A 23,270-nucleotide genomic window follows, 5' to 3' on the forward strand; every position below is an offset into this window, starting at 1 on the left:
GTAAATCTGATTTAGTGCGAGTGTCTACCGTTGTCTTTTCCTTGAGTTTCTGCTTGAGCAACAGCCTTTTGTGGTGGTTCCATCTCAATATCTTTCCTAATAAAATGTGACAATTTGTCTAGGCAATGGGTGTGATAATTTCTAACAGAATGACAGTGAGCCCCAATGACTTCAAAGCAATTTCATTGTTCCCTTGAAGAACAGCTTGCGGTTGCCTATTTTGTTTCCATGAACACCCATTTCTAATCCTGATTGTGGTGAGATTAAACACACACAATGCCACAGCAAAGTGTTCTTCTCACCTGGCTTGATACTAAGTGAAGCCTCCAAGGCTGAGTGCCCTCTTAGGCAGAGAATGATAAGCTCCACCTCCAGTGAATTTATCAAACAGCCACTTAAAACAGCAAGGCCAGATGATCATGCATGTTATTAACTCTTTATGGCTCCGTTAGAAGCAAATATATTTTACTTCACTAGAACTAAGAAATGTTACGTTAGTCTGCCATTTTAGGAGGCTCAGGAGTAGAGATGGGCATGAACAGCAATACGAACAAAAAAAAAAAGCCACGAACAGCCCTATCTGCTGTTCGCGAACAAGCTGTTGGTGAGGCCCCATTCTAAACAAACAGGTGGTCATTGCAAGCCTCCTCCCTTGCTGTTCGTCAAGCCAGACAGTCTGGCACCTGCAAGCAATTCCCTTGGCAACTTAGGTAGGGATTGACTGAACTCCTGCTGTTGCCCTGGAAACCCCAATCTAAGCCCAATTTAGCTTGATAGGCAGGTCCTCCTTTCAAGTGTGGAGCTCCAAATTTGTTACAAGGGAGCAAAGAGCAGGGGGGAGGGGGGCTCCTAGCTCTGACTTTGCAGACAGTGGAGAGGGAGAGACAGCTGCTGTTGGCATTTTGATAGAGAGAGTACATTGGAGCTTGAATTTTCTTTGTGTGTGGTGGGATAGGGATCTACAGTTACTGTATTCTTGCAAGCAAGTGCCATTATTGTATAACAGAATCTGTTCAAATATTAAGGGCAGATTTCTTTTGTCAGTATCTAAGAAAGGGGTCTTCAGCATAGTACCTGTGGGTGCCATGGTGCCTGCCAACACTTCTTTGTGCCCAAGTAGTTTTAGAAAGTGGGTGGAGCCAGAAAACACAGCAGGGCTTCTGATTTGCCACTGAAAATCGGATTGGCTGTGCAGATTAAAATAACACTGTTTCAGTGGCAGCTCCACCACAGTGTTTGTTTTATTCTCTCTCACTTTTCTTTCCCAGTGTATTTTTAAATTACCCCTCTTCTCCGTTTGGGCTTCCTCAATGTTGTGGTTCTGTCTCCTGCGGCAGCCATTTTGTGATTGCACCCAGTACCCTGTGACAGAATTCCAAACATGCCCACAGGCTCAAAAAGGCTGGGGACCCCCAAAGTAATATCACCCTAAAAGAAACCCAATTATTCTCCATTGGACATTTTGCTTTGCTTAATAGATAGATGAACAAAAAGACTGCTGCAAGAAAAGTCTGAATAGTCCCTCCCCAGGTCAAAAGAAGGCATTGACTTCTCCATTCTGGGCAAAGAAGACAGGAACTGGGCAGGATCAGTGTGAGATCTTGCTGGAAAGTTCAATGGCCCAGTTTCTAGGATCCAGTCTTGATGGCAAATGAGGAAGATCAGCATAAGTTTGCCCTCCTTATCATAGGTAAATGAGTGGTCCTTAAGAATCAAGCCACCTGACACTTCTGATGAACAAACTATATGCCTACCTATTTTGGAATCAGCTGGACTTTGTGTCCTCAAAAGCTTTTTCTCACTTGACATTGATTTATGAGGGCATTATCATTGTCAAGAAGATTGATTTAGTGTGCTGTGCTGTTCAGGTATCTCCTAAAAATATAACCAAGCTCACTTTTAAGGAGATAAAGTCTACAGTTTGAGATATCAAAAGGAGGGGGATACACTATGTTAATCTTCCTTACATCAAAAGCCACACTTTTCAAATTCACAGACTGCAACTTTACAAAACAAGAATATACATGTCTATAGAATAAAAATCAAGTCCACTTCTCAAACTAGAACTAGCGACGTAGATGTGTTAGTGTGCTGCTGCCAAAATAACAAGGAGTGTTGCGGCACTTTAAAGACTAGGGGCTATATTAAGGCATAAACTTTCATGAGCCAGAGCCCAGTTTGTCAGATACATGAATTGTTGTGTATGTGTGGGGGGGGGGGAGCTAAATGAGTCAATCTGGGTGTGTGTGAACCAACCCCAACTGTTGATGAAATGGGAAATAAAGCTGACTATAAACAGTGCTTATACATCTGTAAGAAGAGATAATTGCTTTTTGTCATGAGTTTACCATCCAAAGACCCTCCTGAGTCCAAGCCTTAGTGACTCAAGTCTCCATAAAATAGCCACCCAGCCATAGCCGCCAGTTTAATATTACTTTAGATCGATTCCTTTTATGCATTTATGTTACTGAAATTATGGGTTAGGAACTGGATAGGGAGGGGCTCTTGATCCAATTTGCAACCACTTCTGTTTCACAAGAATCAACAGAAGGATGGATGGCCTACGTCATCACATACAACCACCAGCAAGCCAGAATAATAGATACCAGCATAATAAGTTGAAACTTTGTGTCAGATAGACTGCTTACCACAGCTTTAATTGTGTCCTCACAAGCCACAGTTCACAAATGTGTAATTTAAAGCACTGATAGTAAGAGCACAAAGGAAGGAAGAAAACCCTTCACTGGGGGCCAGAGGAACCGTGAACAACAGAATATACTATGGCACAGTGGGCTGTAGTTAGGAAAGTGAATTAGTCAAAAAGTATCCATTTATTTATTTACAGCCCTCCTTTCTCACTGAGACTCAAGGCGGATTACAAAATGTAATGAGCAATTCAATCAGACAGCAGAAGACATTCAACAGACAAAGCAATAAGACTTGGATTAAAAAAATATGTAACAATAGTAACAAAGCCCATTGTGTGAAAATACAACAGGCTCAAGAAAGGGAGATTGGCAGGTGGGCATTGCCTCCTCCTCTGTGACTGATCCCAGCCAGGTGAAGGTGGGGGGCAAGCATTGCCACCTGCTCCGCTCCTGATCCGGGTGAAGGTGGCAGCCATTGTCTCCGGCACCTTATTTCGTCCGGGTGAAGGGGGGGCATTGCTGCCTGCTCCACACCTGATTCCAGTGGGTTGAAGGGGGAGTAGGCATTGCCACCTTCTCCACTCTTGATCCAGGCTGGGTGAAGGGGGGAGGGCATTGCCACCTGCTCCACTCCTGATCCCAACTGGGTAAAGTCTGGGGGCAGGCATTGGCACCTTCTTTGCTCCTCATCCCAGCTTGGTGAAGGTGGGGGTAGGCATTACAGCCTGCTCCATGTCTGATCCTGGCCTGGGCTTCCCACCATGGTCCGCTCTTGGAGGGATGGGCTGCCTCTTCTGAGCTTCCCTCCATGGCAGCACCCTCTGGAGGTGCACCAGGGTAGGAAGTGAGTTGTCTGGAACATGCTTAGCCTTTTATATAGTAGGATGCAACCAAAAAAAGGAAAGTGCCATCAAGTCACAGCCGACTTCTGGCAACCTTATAGGGTTTTCAAGGCAAGAGACACGTAGATGCGGCTTACCATTCCATGCCTTTGCATAGTGACTCTAGACTTCTTCGGAAGTCTCCCATTCAAGTATGAACCACGCTTAGCTTCTGATGTCTGATGACACTGAGCTAGACCGGGCCATTCAAGTCAGTTTTAAGGCATGGGTACACAGGGCAGAGAATGTAGTAAAAAATAATGTAATAAAAGCAAGTTATGACTGTGGTAAACACTGCAACAAACTACCATCTTATTCCTTTCTGAAGGATTCCATTATACTGCAATTCTAATGTTTTTTTAAAAAATGTCCTCCTGAATATTTTTATCATTACTATTATTATTTAATATCACCACAGTCCACCAAATATTTGGACTGGAATTTTTGGCAAGAGAGAGGGGTTTTTTTCTCTGAAACAAAAAAGGCTGGGCTTGTTCAGGGGCCTGAAGAATTCAAACCCTTTGTCCTATTTGCTTGAAACATGGGAGACCTTTAGTGGAGAGGCAGAAAAAGCTCTGCTGCAAATTCGGTGACGTTCCGTTAAAAAAAATACCCTCTCCCGAAAAAGCCCTTCGTAAAGAATAAGAGAAGTGCAATTACAATGGCAGCAGGAAGCTTGTTCAAGGGCCCGTAGAATTTCAATCCTTCATCCAATTTGCTTGAAACTTGGAGGTTTTTTGAAAGACAGGCAGAAGACACCCTGCGGCAATTCTGGTGAGATTTGGTTGAAAAACAACTCCAACTCCCCATGAAGGTGTCCCCTATAGGGAATGGTGGAAAAAAGGCCAATCTCATTCCTTACTTGGTTAAACAGACCATAGCATGGAAACACGATGAACAATTTTCATCAGAAAGGGAAACGTTTTTTTTTTTTATTGTCAGTCAGTAATAGTAGGGAAATGAAATGAATGCAGACCGAAAGGGGGGTATGCTGGTCTGAGCTCTTCTGCTAGGCTGCTGCCATTTTAGAAATCAGTAGAGGTAAGTGCAGCTGCGCAGAGAGGGGCCTGATTTGGGAGTCGGTAAAATCAACCCCTTTTGTTCAACTTGCTTGAAACTTAGGAGGTCTTTTGAACAGAGGGAGGACTGCGTTCTGTGAACATTTGATGCCATTATTTTTATAAAGAGCTGGTCCAGGTCCTCGAATCGATTTCCCTTTGAAAATAATGGTCCTGAAGAAAAAAAAACATGGATTTGACTCCTAGACTGGTAATATTCTACCCAGAAACAAGCTATCAGGTAAAAAATTCCCCCCTGAAAGACCAGATCAGAAATTATAACAATTTTTTTCTCAATTCACACCCCTAGTAGGCGGTGAAAGGCCCAGCCTCAGAAAGGGAAAATACGGATCCAAGGAGTGACTTAGTCCATGAAGGACAAAATACTTGGATCCAAGAAGGACAGAAAAACTTTATTTGAAAAAGGACAAAATAGATGCAAAGAAAAGCTTGGGCCTTGAAGGATCCTAAGAGATGGAAAGATGTGATCCGAAAAGTACAAAGACAATTTGATCCAAAAGGAAGCAAAGCCAAGACAATTATGATCCCAGAGGACAAAGGGCAGTTCTTTTAGGGTTACCTTTATATCTTTAGAATTAATGAGTCATATAAATGATGTTGACTAATATTAACATTTGACTAATATTAATCTTTTCCCACTGGATACCTTTACTTAATTCAGAATAGGATTGGATCTCTTTGTGATGAATATGTGGTGGGAAATATTCATAAGTTCTGAGCTAAGGCACCTGCTGCTTTGCTGGAGACAAGAAGCCAGTGTCTAGATGTAAGGTGCTTTGAAGTCCTTACTCATAAAGGCTTAAACACTGAGGCGTTGAAAGGATTAAACTACTTCGAAAGTCCTTTACAATTCAGATCTACCTCTTGATTTCTCTGGGAAAGAAGAATAAGCAAACTTATAACATGCATACGTGAGGTCCTTTCTGATGTTACTCGAGGTAGTCTCTGATATGAACGATTACAGTTTTGATGGGCAAAAGACAGAACGATAACTACTTGCTGGAAGCTCTTTATTCCAGTAGGTCTCAGGAAGAGTAATTACCTGCTTAAATCAAAATGGTGAAGACAGAGTGTGATGAACTGTGATCTTAAAAGTAAGCAGAGTTCCTGGTTCACTCCAGTATAATGGCATGAAGAAGCTTTTATTTCTTATAAAATAAGACATCTAAAATGGCCAGATTGATCTTCAGTGCTTATGAGTGGGATATGCTCCAACAGAGAGATGGTGTGGTGGAGCTAGCATGTGTGGATACAGGCTGAGTCCTTGACTGACTTGTGATGGATATCAGGTCCAGCAATACTCAGATACAAGGAAAAGATTGTGGTTCTTTCCCATGCTCCCTTCATTCCAGCCGTCCTTTCTGAAGCTGGGAAAGTTTGCTCCTGAGGTCACAGGACATGTGTGGACTAATAGCCATGTGAGTTGGGATTAGAGATGGGCATGAACAGGAAAAAATGAACACGATGTTCGTTGTTTGTTGCCATTCATGAACAGGGGCTCACGAACAACCACAAACATGGCCCTGTTCACAAACATGTTCATGGTTGGCTGTTTGTGGGGGCCAGCAGGCTCTCCTCCAGCCATCATCCAAGTCAAGATCCCTACTGCACCACTCCCAGAAACCTTACCTGAGCAGGCAGCAGGAAAGGTACCAATAATAAATAATAGCTTGGCCCAGAGCCTGGCAGCAGACCTGGAACTTGAAGGGGTAGATCCCTATCCCACCACACACAAAGAAAATTCAAGCTCCAGTGCACTCTCTCTCTCAAAATGCCAACAGCAACTGTCTCTCCACTGTCTGCAAAGTCAGAGCTGGGAGCCCCCCTGCTCCTGCTCTTTGCTCCCTTGTTGTAACAAAATTGGAGCTCCACACTTGAAAGGAAGACCCGCCTATCAAGCTAAATTGGGCTTAGATGGGGGTTTCCAGGGCAACAGCAGTTCAGACAGAGTTCAGACAATCCCTGCCTAAGTTGCCAAGGGAATTGCTTGCAGGTGCGAGACTGTCTGGCTTGACGAACAGCAACAAACGAGGCTTGCAATGACTACCTGTTCGTTTAGAATGGTGCCTCACGAACAGCTTGTTTGCGAACAGCAGATTGGGCTGTTCGTGGCTTTTTTTGTTCGTATTGCTGTTCGTGCCCATCTGTTGCCAAGTAGGCCCCCTCTCCTGCTTCAAGGCCTGCCATGAACTGTGGTGGAGTTTCCCGCGTTGCTGATTTACTGCTACACCAAAAACTGCCCTGCACGTGTGCACTTTAATACACGTGTCAGTTTCCTGCCTGCTTGCTAGCTATCCTGCTGTTGCAATAGACTGTGTCAGTTCTTGAATCTGTGTCTGGACAACTACACTAAGGACTCTCTTTCTGGGCAGCCTTGCCCAAGCCTATATCTGGACCTCCCTGTTTATGTTTGGACTTTATTACACGTGTGCTCCGTGCCTGCCTTGCCATTCACCACAGGCTGTGCCTGTTCCCTGCTATGGACTGTGTTTCACGTGCTGTTTCCCTGCCTCCATGGAAGCCTTCCTCACCTGGGCCCCCACCACACTGTTACCAGCCAGGTGCCAGCCGAGGAAGACCTCCAGCGAGCCTGACCAGGCACCCCCTGGCCAGTTCCCGCCTGGGAGCCTCCCGCGGGCCGGTCACCCAGCTTGCCCTCGCTACCGGGCAGCCTGCTAGCCAGCCCCAGCCATGCCCAGCCAGCAGCCATGTTCTTAGGCAGCCAGAAGACCTAGAGAAGAAGCCTGCTTTGGGAAGCCATTTTGGAGAAGCGGGCACACCACGTCCGCAGCGAGAGAACCTCGCCCCGCTCTGCATATCTTAAGAGCCGCCCCGGAGAAGAAGCTAAGTGCTGACCATCCCAAGCACTTAGAAAATGCATCTCAAAGAAGCCTCTGCATTCCAGAGCTGATGACATCAGGACAAGCCCCGTCCACTGGAACATCCATTCAACACGCCCGGATCTCCCCCTCCCTCCTTTGTCCCCTCTTCCTAAGGTGTCACTATAACACAATCAGATTACTAAAGTGGCCCATCTAAGACATTCAGAAAACCATTAAGACCTTTGTTCCGACCCGTGAGAACCACAAGGTACAGCACCAGCCCCAGGGTACGTTCTGGGGTATTTAAGCTGGCCGCCCCAGCCACATGGTGCGTACGCCTTCCCTGTCTAGACCACTTGCTGTCTCTCTGTGGATCCAGTGCTGGCATTGGACCACCTCGCTGCTGTGTCTCTACTCCGCTTCAGGATCGTAAGTATATCCCTTATCATCATGGGTACCTGCTCATGCGACCGTCTCTATATTTCCTACTCTATGTTTCCTAGCCCTTGTATGCTATCTTGTGTGTATGTGCAAGTTCAGGCTTATGCCACACTATTAGTAAATACACGTTATTGATTGAATATTTGTAGTCTGCCTCTTTATTACATGAGCATCTGGAGAAGGGACCTTGGTATAGATGGTTAGATCCGCGCTAAATTTAGTTCTGGACTGCTAAGCTAATCCCCCATTCAAAAAGAGCAGTTCCGATAACACATCTCTAGTTGGGATACGTTTAGTCTGTATCCGAATCCTTCACAGCTTAGTACACTCGGCAGTGCTCCTCCTCCACAATTAGGGTGTCTGTTCAACCTGCAGTCAACTTGAGGAGTTTCCCTGCAACATTTCAGTTGTAGTGACAATCTCATCTATCCGGTAACAAGACCTTCACCCACGCTTTATGACACAAGTACCCTTCTCTCATCTTCCAAGTTGCTCAGAGTGATGACGTTTCATCTCCACAACAAGTCTGAGAAGTGGGTTCTGCTGTGAGATCTTTGCAATCAACAGCCAGGCAGATATTTATAGGCCCAAAATGAACCTTAAGAGAAATTAACATCCTCATGAAAAGGCAAACCAAAATTTCAGGGATTTACTACAGTGCTCCCCAGGTGCAGTAGCAATGGAGTTCTTATTATCACTGGCATATTTTAGATAGTACTCATACTGTCATTAACAGGAGATACAAGAGCCCCTGTCTTTAGCTGCTTGCACCTTTGGAAATATCCTTGCAATTTTTTTAAAATTTTACACGAATTTGGCAATAGATGGCCGCTTATCTACTTTATGCATACGGCTTTAATATAAAAGAAGAATGCAAGGCTAACCTTCTCTCACGACCATGCCCTGTCATTTCAGGAAAATTTTCTTCCTTCCTTTTTGTTTGAAATAGGCAAATTACCCTTCTCAACAGCTTCCTCCTTTTTAATATTGTCCTCTCCCCCCAGAAGGTGAACAGACTCCCTGGCTCTGTAGGGCTACCCCTACTGATGCAAATTTTCCTCTCTTGTGACATTGGTGCAAAGGTCAATGGTGGTGCTGTACAGCAAAGCATTAAGCAGGGCATTGCCCTTGTTAGTCTAAAATGGAAAAACAAAAGCTTCCATTAATCACGAAGTGGGAAGAGTTTACTGGCACAGCTTACAATCATCTTTACAACCAGCCCGTCTTTGCTAGTTCACCTGCTGTTTTGAAGTAAAAGACCAACATAAATTATGCTAATTAAATTTCACATACAGCAGTTGTCCATAACTTAATCCAAAGTAGAATGTGGATTTCCGATATAAAAAATCAAGACACTGGGTGCTTATAAACAGAAATTTGGAAAGAAACACTCAAACCATTTTCCAGCATAGCTCTTGACGTAATCACATAGGAGGAGGCCATTTCCAATCTGCAATAGTTTTAATCAAAAACAAAACTTAAAAGTTGCTCCTCTTCTTGCAAAAGTGGGAAAATAATACCAAGCTCCTCTTTGGAGTCCGGCCACTCGCCTCATGAAATTCAATGAGAATGCAAAGGAACGCATCCCCCGCCTTTCTGGCTGCTGGGCTCTGAAGTCGGCTGCCTCTGCTTGAAGCTTTCATTCTCCTCATAAAGCTCCAGGCAAAATTCCGCTCTTAGATCTGCACACTGGATCAGATGATAGGGCAGAGAACTTGTTCTGCTCTTCCTTGCAGCAGGTGTCCTGGGAGAGCCTCGGCAGCTGAGCACGGCTCCGAGTCCAAACTCAACATGAGGGGCAGATTCAGAGGCTCCTGTTGTGTCAACCGAGCCACGTTAAAATGGAGATGAGCTCGCCATATGGCAGGTTGATCCTCCTGCCCTCAGCGCATAATATCAAACCACAGCCGGAAGAGCGGGCAAAGTTCAGGAAATAATCCTTTCCCTTGTTAATATTATTTTTTTAAAAATGGATGGGCAAGCACAGGTTCTCTGAGTTGGTTAAAAATCCTTATAGAAATAGTTGCTTTACAAATAGGCAACAAAGCCTTTTCCTCTCCTTTGTCACTCTGCCCATGTGCCTTCCCCCCTTTTCTTTCCAAAGGATTCTGATGCTTCCAGCTGCCCAAGTTTGTGCCCAAGATCATGAGCATGTGCAGAGGCCAGGACAACAAGCAGGATCCTGACCTCACTACTCCAAGGGCCATTTTGTTAAAAAAATGTAAATTTCATGGTTGACAAAAGAACAGACAATTCTTGAACAGAACATAGAATGCTGCCTGTTATGTAAAGATTTATTCTTCTCAGTGGATGGAAAAGGTTGTTTTTCTAGAGGCAGGGTCAAAGCTTTTGGCAAGTACTTGGAAGAAAGGAGCCCCTCCCAGTTTGGGGACTCAATCCAGAATCGGGGGGGGGGGATGATTAAAATTTGCATTAAAAAGACTGTCATCCATTAACCGAGTCCCAAACAATGCAGCGTGACAGTGAGAATAATAATTAGAAGAATTTAACTGGCTTTGGCACAAGGAGACAGAAGGCATATTGAGAGGTTGGGAAATGAGCCTGCAGACAATTAAGAGGTGTACAAGAACCAGAGTCCAGGGCAACAACTGGGGATACCCAGCTTAGAGAGTGTACCAAAATAACCCGCAGTGCAGGTTGCCCAGAATGAGTATGAGCTTGGCACTACCTTATCTAACAAGTCTGGAAAGATGTGGAGTTCAGTGGCAACCATGCCCCTGCCCTTAGCAGTTCCCTTATCCATCACACCCTTTTCTGTCCTACTTGGGCTTGCAGAGTCTCAGAACTAGACAGGGGAGAGGGTTTGCAGCACCAGGTTTCTTCTCCTCTTCACTGGGTCTCTTCTGAACAGCCTAGAGAAAAAACCCAGCCGCCTCCTCTTGGCCTTGTTCTGTGTCCCTTATGAGGCCACTCCAGCAGGCAGCACATGCTCAGTCAACTCCTCTGAAGTTTTGTGAGAACTGGCAGTCTCCTGAGACCTCAAGGGAACTTTGGGCTGCATCTGCAGCCTCTTTTCCTCCGCCTGTTGCCCTGGCTGGGAAAAACTGCCAGCAGCTGACAGTGACTGAGGTGGGGCCTTAAAAGGTTCACACTGCTTTACTGCTGTTGCAGCATCCTTCCTCATTGCTACTGTTATCCGGCTAGCTTGGCACCTGTTGAGTGTGATTGTGTTGGGGTCTAACTGTGCTGCCACCACACTCCATGTTGCCACTGTCCTCGTGGACTTCCCTGTATCTGGTACTGCAGGTTCTCAAGTGGACATCCCATGGCTGCTGGGTAAATCTAAGGGCAGATATGAAAATGGGGGTGGGCCCACTCCTGGACAATAGATCTGATAAACTTACTTTGAACTTATAACAATATAGCAAATCTGGTTCTGTTTATGCATTCCTTTAAGTTTCCTTGTATATCATGGAGTGTCATTCTTCTTGTTTTTATGCTTGGGGGTTGGGTAAGGGGAGCAGTTTCTGACCACTGTGAAATGGTGTATTTATTTTGGGAATAAGTGATGGGTCTGCAGAACTGTTCACTGACCATGAGGATCCCAGTCTCTGGCATCCAGCAGAATGAGGTGGATAACACTCGGGAAATAACTCTGAAAGTTAAGATCTTCTGAAAAAATTCTGTTCGGTGCTCAAAAGCTGGCCTGGTTAATGCCGGGATCCCATGTGAGAAACCCATGCAACTTAAGGGGATTCAATAGGGGTGCTCATGTTGTGACAGAGTAACAAACTAGATTCTTCTGACTCTGTAGCTGCAGTCCCCTGAGCTCAAGTACACAAGTGTAGCTCCCACTGAATACACCTGAACTGACCTGTGGCTGACTGACACATATATTGAGCCATGAGTTCCATTACTTGCCAAGGGTCTCCAGGCCCCATGAAGCAGCGAGCCTGGACTAAGTCTGCAAAGGATGTAGAAGTTAAACATGCCTTTTGCGGGTCAACTTGGCCAAATGATCCTCCTAGAACCGAATGCAGTTTTTTTCCTGACTCCTGGGGTGCTCTTACTAATGGCCACAGGCTAGAACAGCACCCCAGTACATTGCTAGCTGAAGATCTGTTCATTCTGTAGCTCTGTGAGAGAATAGCGGCAATCCCCCATGCAGGTTTGCTCCCAAACCAAGAGGGAAAATGATATTAGTGGGGACGAAGTACAGCCACACAGGGTACTGGGCTTGGATATGGAGGAGCAAAGCTCAAATTCCTCCTCGGCTTTTCAAGCTTGGAGTTGTGGACAGCTGTGATCTCCTCAAACTGAAACAAAAATAGTAAAGTCGTTCAGCTTCACTTTGGGGCTCGCTGAAAACCAGCGAAATGCAAGGGGGGGGGCACACCTTCTGTCTATTCAGTCCTTGGCGAAACTTGCCTTAAGCTGCAGATCTGTCACATACTGGAACTTCAGCCATTCAAACCATGTTTAAATATGCCCCCTTCTTCCCCTTCTTCCTCTGTCAGAAGAACCCTGCACGGGCAGAACACTGCGGATTCTCTCATTGCGAACGGCCCTGTCTTAATGGCAAGCAAACACAGCAGCAGCCTTCTTCTATCCTTGCCACACCAGACTGAGAAAGGGAAGTCAAGCTAGTTCATTTTAATTTTAAGAACTGAATAAGAAGAAGCTTTTTTTGAAAATTGTGTGCTGGTCAAAGACTAATGAGTAACCCTTGGAGGCTGCATCACTAGGTACCATGGTAACAACAGAGGATCAAAATCTGATTAGTATGCCTAGCAGCTGTAGAAGTGAGAGGGCCCTCTTCTTCCAGACACGAATTTCATGTCCAGAACACCAGTAAGAACTACATTACAGTAAGCAACAACAGCATGGATGCGCCAATCTTCCAGAATAATTAAAAAAACCCTATATTTATTTGATGCAGAGGAGTTAGCCGTGTTAGTCTGTGGTAGCAAAATCAAAAAGAGTCCAGTAGCACCTTTAAGACTAACCAATTTTATTGATTCTCAAAAGCTTATGCTACAATAAAATTGGTTAGTCTTAAAGGTGCTACTGGACTCTTTTTGATTATATTTATTTGAAAATGTCTAACCTGCGTTTCCATTACTGGCACAAGGTGGCTTAATCTAATTTTATTTTAAAAGACCCATATATAAATCGTCATATAACAATGCCAAAATTATCCTAAATGTTTCACTGTCCCAGCTAGTACATGATACCAAAAATCCTCCTAACCACACAGTAGCATCACCAATTTTCAGTTGCCCTCCCCGGAACATCAACACTGACAAACTTTATGCATATTTTCTGGTGGAGTATTCCAAAGAAGAGAAGAAAAAGAAAAGGCTCTCTTTTCTCATGTGCACCAATAATATGCCGTCTGTCTCACAGTCTCCAGCTCTCTGTTGCTTGCATCCTAAACACAATGGATGATAGATCAAGATGGGTAGCCGTGTTAGTCAGTCTGTAGCAGTAGAAAAGAGTAAGAGTCCAGTTAGCACCTATAAGATTAACAAAATTTGGGGTAGGATATGAGCTTTCATGAGTCACACAGCTTCGTGAGCTGTGACTCACGAAAGCTCATACCCTACCACAAATTTTGCTAGTCTTATAGGTGCTACTAGACTCTTGCCCTTTTCTACTACAATGGATGATGTGGTAGAGTGGATGAGGGAAAACAGGTAGAAATGGAAAACAGAAAAGATGGAGGCGCTGCTGGTTGGCAAAGTTGATGCTGATTGGCCTGTATATTCTTGAGGTTAAGATATTGTTTTACAACCGCATAAAAGGTCTTGAGGTGGTTTTCCACCTGTAAAAGGAGGCCTACAGGCAGGCACAATTTGTTAAGTTGTACTAGAAGACCCTCTGAAAGCACCTGGAAGCAAGAGATGAGTCAAGTAATTTGTGGTTTCAGTGAGTCACCATGTTAGTCTGTAATAGAAGAGCAAGATTCAGGCCCAGTGACAGCTTAGAGATCAACTAGATTTCCAGGGTATGAGCCTTTAAGAGTCAAGGCTCCCTTTGTCAGTAATTTGTGATTAAACTGGCCCAAGTTCCAAAGTTCTTTCAAGTGTGTGTGTTTACCTATGAATGTATGGAAAATTGGGGAGCATTTTAAACAAACAATTTAAAATAGTAACTGCTGCTTGAAGCAACATGCAAAAAATAGTCTGGACAAGAGGAAGATGGAATAGTTAAGAACTGCTTGAACACTGGGGAGCCCGTGTGTATAGTAGTTAGAGACTTGGATCTGGCTTGAATCCCTATTCTATCATGGAAGCTTGCTGGGTGACCTTGGGCCAGTCATACTCTCTCAGCTTAACCTACCTCACCAAGTTGTTGTGAGGATAAAAGGGAGGAGAGGCGAATGATGTAAGCTACTTAGGGTCCCCATTGGGAAGAAAGGCAGGGTATACATAAAGTAAATAATTTTTTTAAAAAACTTTAGTTTCATAAGTATGCATGAAAATAAGCTTGTCTTGTGTATGATACGCTTTGATCAGAATGCAAGCAAAAGAAGCAATTCAAGGGGTGACGTAACTCGCTTTCTGACCCACTCATTTAAGGCTAAAGAGACATTTTTCTCCAGCCAAGTTTCAACAGTAATGAAGCTGGTCAGCAACTCTCATTTTGTGGCAACAATGAATGCTCAATGCTAACGAGAAGCAACATGCAAAAGTACAGTCACGCTGCACAGTATGTTCTGTGCATGTCCTCTGCTCAGACTAATGGAATCTTGCTTCTTCAAGAAAGCTGACCTGTCAGTTGTCTAGCAACTTTACGTTTCTGTTTCTTTGCTCTTATTTTGAAATGCAAATAGCTTCTGTGCTTCTGTAATAACAGACAAGTGAACTGGGGAGATAAGAAGCTCAGATCTATCCTTCTCCAACTCCCTCACCCCACCAGCAATATCCAGAGGGGGTTGGCATTTTTCTGTTATGTATGGGGGCCGATGGGAAGTGAAGTTTGCATGTGCTATACACAGTGCAAAGTAAAGGTATTCTGACCAATGAAGCCCACACCATTCCCGCTTAAAAACAGAAAAATAATGTCATTTGGGACACAAGTTTGATTGCAGGTCAAGTAGAAGAAGTGTCTGTTGCACTATCAACAGACACTTCTTCTACTTGACCTGTTGTGGAGAGATTTGGATGGTTCTTGGCATTGTGAATGCAGCAACTTGTACACTGGAGCCTTGTCCCTCCTGGCTTACAAAAACTTGCTAGGAAAATGCCAGGATCCACTGGGTACAATATTAAACTAGTTGCTCACAGAAGGGATTTTTTCTCACCTTTTGAAGTAGATTCTTATTATGCTTTTGTTAAAGAAGCCTACTATATTGAAAGATGATACAAACAACTATAGGCTAGTAGCTGATTACCATTTTTAAGGGAAATGATAGAACAGACTGTGGCAAAACAATTCCGAATGACCCATTTCAATCTGGCTTTGGGGGCCAAATAGAATGGTGGACAAGTTATGGAAGGATGGGAGCAATGCCTCTTTATTGATTCTGCCGGATCTAACAATGGCAGGCGAGAGATTGGTCTATTTAATTGCCTGGAAAGTGAAGTGGGAGGAGTGCTCTGAGGTTTTTGATCATTTTCTGTCACCAGGCTCAAAGAGATACCATTGGAGATGACAAGTCAGAATCGTGAGAGTTGGTGTGTGGAGTGCCCCAGGATTCTATGTCAAACCACAGAATGAGACAACCTGTAGCTCTGAGGTTGGGTGTTATCAGTATACTGATGATATCCAGGCCTCCAGAAACGGCCGTCTCTGCCCTAGACAGATGCCTGGATGCCGCAGGTGGGGGTATGATTATCCCTGCATCATACTATCATGAAAAAATATTATCCAAATCTGTTCAAAATACCAAGATCATTGGCAAATTGGTCTTCATTTTAAGACCTTGCCTCTTCTCGATCCACTCCTCAGGGTTTTCATACACTGTTTCCATCTAAAGAAGAAATTTTTGATTTCAAAATATATGAAACAACTAAGTAACACTTCTGGGTTTTTTTAAAAAAATCTTGTTCGTAACCTTGGTTTGTCTACACATAATACAAGTAGAGAAATAGTCACTGAGGAATCTCCATCATAATTAGAGGCCTCTGATCTTGCAGAAAAAAGTGTGTATGTGTGTGAGAGAGACCAATTCCTCAATTCTCTAAAAAAAATTTAAGTAATCTATATATGCACAGCTTTTTTTCAGCTGGAACACGGTGGAAGGGAGTTCCGGAACCTCTTGAAAATGGTCACATGGCTGGTGGCCCCGCCCCCTGATCTCCTGACAGAGGGGAGTTTAGATTGCACTCTGTGCCACAGTGCAGAGGGCAATCTAAACTCCCCTCTGTCTGGAGATCAGGGGGCGGGGCCACCAGCCATGTGACCATTTTCTCCGAGGGCAACCCACTGAGTTCCACCTCTTTTCCCAGAAAAGAGCCCTGTAGTTCCAAGCAAGCCAACTATGCTAGTTCCTAGCAAGCCAGCCAAAACTGTACACATAGTTAGAGGAAAAAAGAACTTGAATGTGTTGGGAGGGAAGAAAACTGATTTCTCCCAATGTAACCATCCCCCTTTGTCCATATGCTTGCCTTATTAAAATACTTATATTCTCCTTTACTTCATGATTCAAGGCAGCTTACAAATAACACCTTGGCCACTAAATTGACCTTGCAACACCTTCTAAAAATATCTGAAGACAACGCCCCATCACCTCCTGTGAGCCCATTCCATAGAACAGGCACTACTGGGGAGAAGGCATCGGCTCTGGTGGATGCCATCTTAAGTGGTGGAGCAGCCAGGAGGGGGCAGCATGAGGACCAAGTTGATGCATAGGGTGGGAGCTTGTCCTCTGGATATGTGTCCTAGGCCTTTAAGGGTTTTAAATTTGTAACCAGCACCTTGAATTGGACTTGGAAACAAGCTGGCAGCAATGTAGCTGTTTTAAGATGGGTGAGATACATTTCAGGTTGTCTTCAAAGGTGGCATAATATAGAATACAAGGGCAGGACAATATAGTCCAGCCGTGAAGTTTCACAAGCATAGATCAGCATGGCCAGATCAACTGAAAGAAGTTGGCAGACCAGATTCAGTTCTATCATTCTATTGTTAAAAAAGTGGTTCCTGAAAGAGCCTGCCTTGAAACTGTTCTAAAGTTATTGCTCAACTCCTGTATGGGGCTGAGATCTTGGTCTCAGATGACAGAGCACAGTCATGAGTTTGGAGATCACACAGAATTTCTTTTTTAGGAAAATTTTGACTCTCTCAGGGTACTCCACCTGCCTTGATGTGGGCCAAGTTGGCTTGCCCTCCATCACGGTTTGTGCCCATGTTACTACTGGAGAAAGTTGAAGAATTCACAATCTAGTCACTTAACAACCCATTTACAGAAAGATATTCCTGGGTCACTGGTTATCACAGGATTTTTGTTGTAGCTATCTGTTATCAGTTGACTCCCAGGATTCCTCTTTGGACAGTCCTAAAAGTCAACGTAGAGACCACTGATGACAGGCAAATTATTACTGGCTCCAGGTTTTCTCCTTGGTCTTAACCAGGACCACACCAGAGATCTTTACTTGTCTAACATCACCTTCCATAAACTTAGAGATGCTTTACTGCCACCTAATTTCAAGCAGTGTCAACCATCACATTAGTTACCTCCTTTTTTTAAAATCCTGTGTCTTTACGAGTATGTATTTGTGGAGCTCGGGAACTGGAGGGACCCCCCACCCCACCCCACTACATCCCATTTTGCCATCTCTCTTTGGCTCCTGGGTCCAAGTTTCTTGCAGCCATTTTAACCAAGCTAGCTTCATGCTCAGTGGTAGATAAAATAATCTATCTTATTTCTTATGGCAACCTGCATGTTACCTATATGATGTCTTTGTATGCACTGGCTGCTAAGAGAGAGACATTTTTGTCTGAAATAGAATGCACTGCAATTTATGTTATGTTTTGGCCCTGGAAATTTTAACCTCATTCTCAGCTCTATTGTGTTTTTATTGTTTTATTTATTACTGCTTCGGCAACTGTTTCTGTTACGTTTTAACAGCCTTCGGCCATATATAATAAATGTTACCTACCTACCACTTTAAACAATTGAGCTGGATGAAATTCAGCTGATGCAATGCTGGCAGAGAAAAAACAAAAAAACCTTCGCTGCAATCACTACCACCGCTACCATAGGCCTACAAAGGGCCTTAAGGCATACTTCATCTGATTCATCCTGAGTCTTCTGTCAACAACACTTCAGTTGTCTTCAGATCCACTCCATTCCCCCCCCCCAACCTCCCCAGTAAACCACAGAGCTGGGGGGCTTACTAAAGCATGGGAGAGGACACCAAGGAACAGTCCAGCCCATCATTGTCGGCAGGTGCCTCTGCAGCATCAGGCCTTCCTTGATCCCGCTGGTGCTCCTGGTTCCTTGGCTTTGGCTCCTCAGGCTCTTCCTCTGAGCCCTCCATGTCCGAAGCACTGGACTGGTCAGAAGAGGTCCTGACACTTACGGTCAAACTAGATGGATCTCCTACCATCTTTCTGAACAGTTATAGCCCATGTTTGTTTGTGGCAGGGAGAATTTGGATCCTGATTGCATGGGAAAGGAAAAGTTAAGGAGGCTTAACTTTTCTAGCCTTGAATGGTTGTACTAATTGACCTTATTCATGTTATTAGCCAATTAAAGAGAAAAAAAGAAGGTACTTGTCTTTTGTTCTTTGTCTAACATCACTGGAGGGGCTCTCCCCTTGTTTCCCCTCATGTCCTCAATGCCAATCAGAGCCATCCATATCTGTAAATGAGTTTTAAAGAGATGTGAATGAGTCTTAAACAGACGTTGAATCTGTGGGAAATGGATTTAATGAAAGAGATTTTATGTACCTTAATGTGCCTTCTATGACTGTTATGCACTCTTACTATTCTCAGGAGCGAATGTAGTATTTGTAATGCAACTTGCAAGAAAATGAGACTTGAAACAAAAAGACCAAAGGAAACCTCTCAAGGCTGAGAGAAAACCACAAAGCAGAGATATTCTCCACTTAAAGCCCACAAGGTTGCCAGAAGTGACAGCAGGGCGCCTTTACTAAATGTTACATAGACCAAAGGAATGGGCATGAATGAAAAGCCCATGAATGAGATGGGTGAGAACGGAAGGAAGATGTTCCTTCCAGAGATAAAACCAAGGACAGATAAGATAAGAAATTGCAATCTGGTAATGCTGTAACTATGCTGTTGACCTAAGTTGTTTCTTCCAGTCAGAATACCCTTAGACACTTGTATCATGAAAGGTGGTCGCCCACTTGAGCCAATGGGGGCCACTGTATTTTCTGAGCCAATAGAATAACAAATATTATAATTAACAAAAAGGTATTAATTGCTTTGTACTGCTATTGTGACTTTTATGAACGTCGGGCACAGGGGGACCTTTCACACTTTGTGTAACCATCATTCCTCCATCGTTTAATAAATGGTTATAGATTGCTTCAACTGCAGGACTCCACGTCTGTCTCTTATTTTGATTGGCTAAAGGGACATTCGGGACACTAGTCGTGTCCAACAAACCCAATTATGGGTTTCCCAGCATCCCATCTGTTTTGATACTTACGGTCTCATGCCATATAAATTGTTGAGTGTGTTAAGCATGAACTGTAAACTTTCCCATTATGATAGAACTTAAAATGTTTACCTCTGGCTGGATTCCTTATGAAAAATCTACTTCTTACAGAGTAAAATTGTTACTTGTATGATTTATAATGATAATTAAATCCAATTAATGATAATTAAATACAATTAATTGTTGGACTAAGTCAGTATTTTAAATGACTGCTTCCTGATCTGTTCTTTTGATTCCTTTTTCTGATTTGAGATATATTGATAGAGCTGGATTCAGTTTGTCCCAAAGGGACAAATAAAATAGATATTACAACAAGAAATCACTTATATCTATAAAAATCATTTAAACATGTATCTAGTTTATCCTTGTGATGAACACAGCGAGATAGAACTTGGCAAGATCTGAACAACTTATTATACTTGGCTACATGCACAAGCATGTATGCTAAAGTTTGCAGCATACAAAATATTGGAAGCAATCAATCTTAGGTTAACACATCAAAATCCAAAGGAACATTTATCTCCCTGTTTGGAAATACAGTGGAGAGCAAAGGGTTTCACTTAGAAACGGTAAGTCATCCAAGCCAGAACAGGCAAAGACAAGGGGCATTTCCCCAGAAGGGATTTGTTCTGGCTGCCAGTGCTAACACTGCCTTTGCTTACCTTGGATGGAAGCAGCACCCAGAAAGCCAGTCAGTGTGGCCTTCCCCTTTCATGATGATGTTGCCGTTGGGAAAGGCCCACATTTTCCACAGACGGTCATCGCTGCCAGTCACAACAATGTCTTTCCTTGGATGTAAAGCCAAGCTGTGAGGAAAAAAGGGGAGGTATGCGTTAAGAAATGGTATTAGAATAGGATCATCAGTTATTGTATGTGGAGAACCACCATGTGCCCCAAATCCCATTGTCTAGGCTAGTTGCTGTGTGGGAAGCAGGAGTGGGCCTGAAGAAGACTCATCCCATCCCAAGTATGCTGAATGGAGTCGCTGGCATGGTGGGCGAGAAAGAGCTCCTTCCCCATGAAGGAGGTTAATGATAACGGAGGATAATGGTGAGGGTAACGCTGAAGGAGAGTAATGATTAATAATGATGTTTTCTATTATTAACTATTTGGTGGTTTTCTTGTTTCCAGCTGATTTTTTTTAAAAATAGAAAATTCATTCCCATTTACATCTGGATCCACACACACACACACCCCGGCCCGCCTCTTCTTCAGAATCTTTTCAGTCCAACAAATTCCACTGTCCCCAGTAAGCTTACGTTATTGTGAAACATTTTCCACCCACTGTCTTTCTGTAGTCTTTCCTTTAAACATCTCTCCTTTTTTTAACCACTATATTACCCAATGCCCGCTGTAATAATCTGCACCAAGCATGGCGGTTAAAAATAACACGTATAGCCTATCAAAGAAAATAAGTGCTTGCCACTGGAATGTCATGCAGAATGTACAATTCATTGGTTTCTTCCTCCTCTTTTAAAATGTTAATTGCAGTGCTCCTGCAGAATGCTCCAGCCACTCAAGAATTGTACAGCCAGAAGAGAGCAACATTTAATTAGCAGCCGAGTTGGCGACACAAGTAGGGTTCGGCTGGTTCTCAAAAAAAGGAAACAAATTCATCACCCAAAGAGTGCCATGTATGTAACATTAATTAGGTGCTCCTGCTCTCTATTTGGCAACTCAGCCTTATAAAAAGTTTGCTTCATCTTTGCTCTAATTATTTCCTGTACTAGTCAGAAGAACTAAAAGATTTGATCAGTGATAAGGGTATGTCACATCTCATGTGAGCGTCCTTCTTCACCGCCTACTTATGCACAGAAGTTTCAATATCAAATCATTCTTGTCAATATACTTTCTGCAAGTTAGAAACTATTTAGCCCTGTGGAGAGCATGAAGAAAATGCACGCATGTGCAAAAGGAATGTTAAACAGATGTGAAATATATGATAATAAGACATATATATGATCATTAGAAAAGTTTAGTAAATGTAGAGGCAGTTAATAAATTAATAAATTTGTATTGAATTTGTATTTGTAATGGTCATCTGTAATAAATTTGTACTTGTAATGGTCATCTGTTCACAGCTGTGATTCAAAGGACACCCACTTAGAAGTATGTTCTAGCAGAAACAGTGGGACTTCCAAGTAAAAGTAAAAAATATATGTATGCTTGACAAATCCAGGCATCACCTCACCATCATGCCAAGAAATTTCACTGTAGCCTCTAGAAGTTTCAGCAATGATTATATTGTATCATCTCTCAGTTATTCTTAGTGGAAATACAAAGTTCAATAACTTTGAATCAGACTGCTTTGTTGTACAATTGTTCAAAAATTCATTGTGCTGCATCTTAATTCCAGATTAACTTGGAGAATTCCCCCTTCATCACAAAAAGAGGCAAAGAACAGTGTCTGTTTTCCGTAGTCAATACCCACAATAGAATCCTTGTTTCAGCTAAAACACTGATCCAAGATAACCAAAATGTACACAGTTATCAATCTAGAAGAGTCCATTATACACAATCAGCAAAGAAGTTTGAGGGACCTCAAAGAATAACAAAAGCACCTGGCAAAACATGACCATGCCTATACAAACTCATGCCAGAATCAATGTGTTAAGTCTTCAAGGTATCACAAGATATTCTTCATTATTTTTTACTGTGCTCAGAAGTAGACTTCCTGTTATGTGACCCCTGACCTCTCAACACCACAGTTGTTTGTGGAAGCAGAGCCCCTGCTCCTCTGTTCCCTCCTGCTCGAATTTTAGACAGAACCTCATATCATTGAGGGCAATACCACATTTTAGAAGTTACGCCTTGTATTTAATATTGTGAGGCAGGGAAATATTTAGAAAGGAATGTTGGCACTTAATGCGAGGATTCCTTCTGCTCTGAGGAAGAGACTGACACTCCTTGGATTATCACACTGCTACTAAGATTACAGAACCTGCTATAGGTCAAACAGAATCCACCACTTAGCAATAGATCCAGAGGAGTTAGCTGTGTTAGTCTGTAGTAGCAAAATAGTAAAGAGTCCAGTAGCACCTTAGTAAAGAGTCCAGTAGAACCTCAAAAGCTTATGCTGCAGTAAAGTTGGTGTCAGGCTGTGACACGCCCCCTGGCGGTGGGTCTGGGCGGGGCGGTCCCGGCGGGTCCGTGCTGGTAGCCTGGGGTGGCTGGGCGGAGCCTCAGGGGACGTGGAGGCTCCTTCACAGGCGGCCTCAGACCAGGGCGGCCCTTGTCTGACCGGCGGTCCGGCCAGCACGCGGCTCCACCCGGCCGGCTGCGCCTTAACCTTCAGGGCAGTCGGCTGGCAAACGGCAGGAAGCTCACCTTAGAACGCAGGGCACCTGCTTCGCCTTGTCCAGTACCTTCCTCCTCGGCCTGCCTCCAGAGCCTCCTTAAATACTTTTCCCTCTTCAGCTCCACCCTCACCCCCGAGTGCTTCCACCCACCATCAATCCCAACACCTGTGCCACCTGCATCCCCGCCCATTGGGCCCACCTCCCTCTACCTCGTTGGTGGGCTGCTAGCCGGGTTGCCCCGCTCTCCCCCAATGCCTCCTGCCCTCCGCCCTCCTGCCCTGTGATGGACAGCGAGCTTGGCCCCTGGCTGGGCGATCCGGCCCTTCCCCAAGCCGCCCTCCAATCCCAGGCTGGCCTGCTCCTCCCTCCCCCCTGCTGGCCCCGGCCGCCATCCTGCTCGGCCGCGGGCGCCTGCGCCGGCGTTTGGCGGCCCGGCGCAGCCTCGCCCCGCTCGCCGCGGCCTCCCCTGCGGCCCGGACTGGGCCGTTCCCGCCAGAGCGCTGATCGCGC

General features: G+C 44.1%; 1 protein-coding gene across 2 annotated transcripts in view; it reads right to left on the reverse strand.

The window, feature by feature from the left end:
* SPAG16 (sperm associated antigen 16) overlaps positions 1-23,270 on the reverse strand; it is a 556,878-nt gene that overhangs the window by 298,619 nt on the left and 234,989 nt on the right. For both annotated transcript variants that reach the window (XM_054971970.1, XM_054971971.1), the window contains exon 10: positions 20,124-20,267. In XM_054971970.1, the coding sequence (XP_054827945.1) occupies positions 20,124-20,267 (144 nt within the window). The remainder of the gene's footprint in view (positions 1-20,123; positions 20,268-23,270) is intronic.

This window comes from Eublepharis macularius, chromosome 2, assembly GCF_028583425.1.
Source record: "Eublepharis macularius isolate TG4126 chromosome 2, MPM_Emac_v1.0, whole genome shotgun sequence".
NCBI classification, from domain to species: domain Eukaryota; kingdom Metazoa; phylum Chordata; class Lepidosauria; order Squamata; family Eublepharidae; genus Eublepharis; species Eublepharis macularius.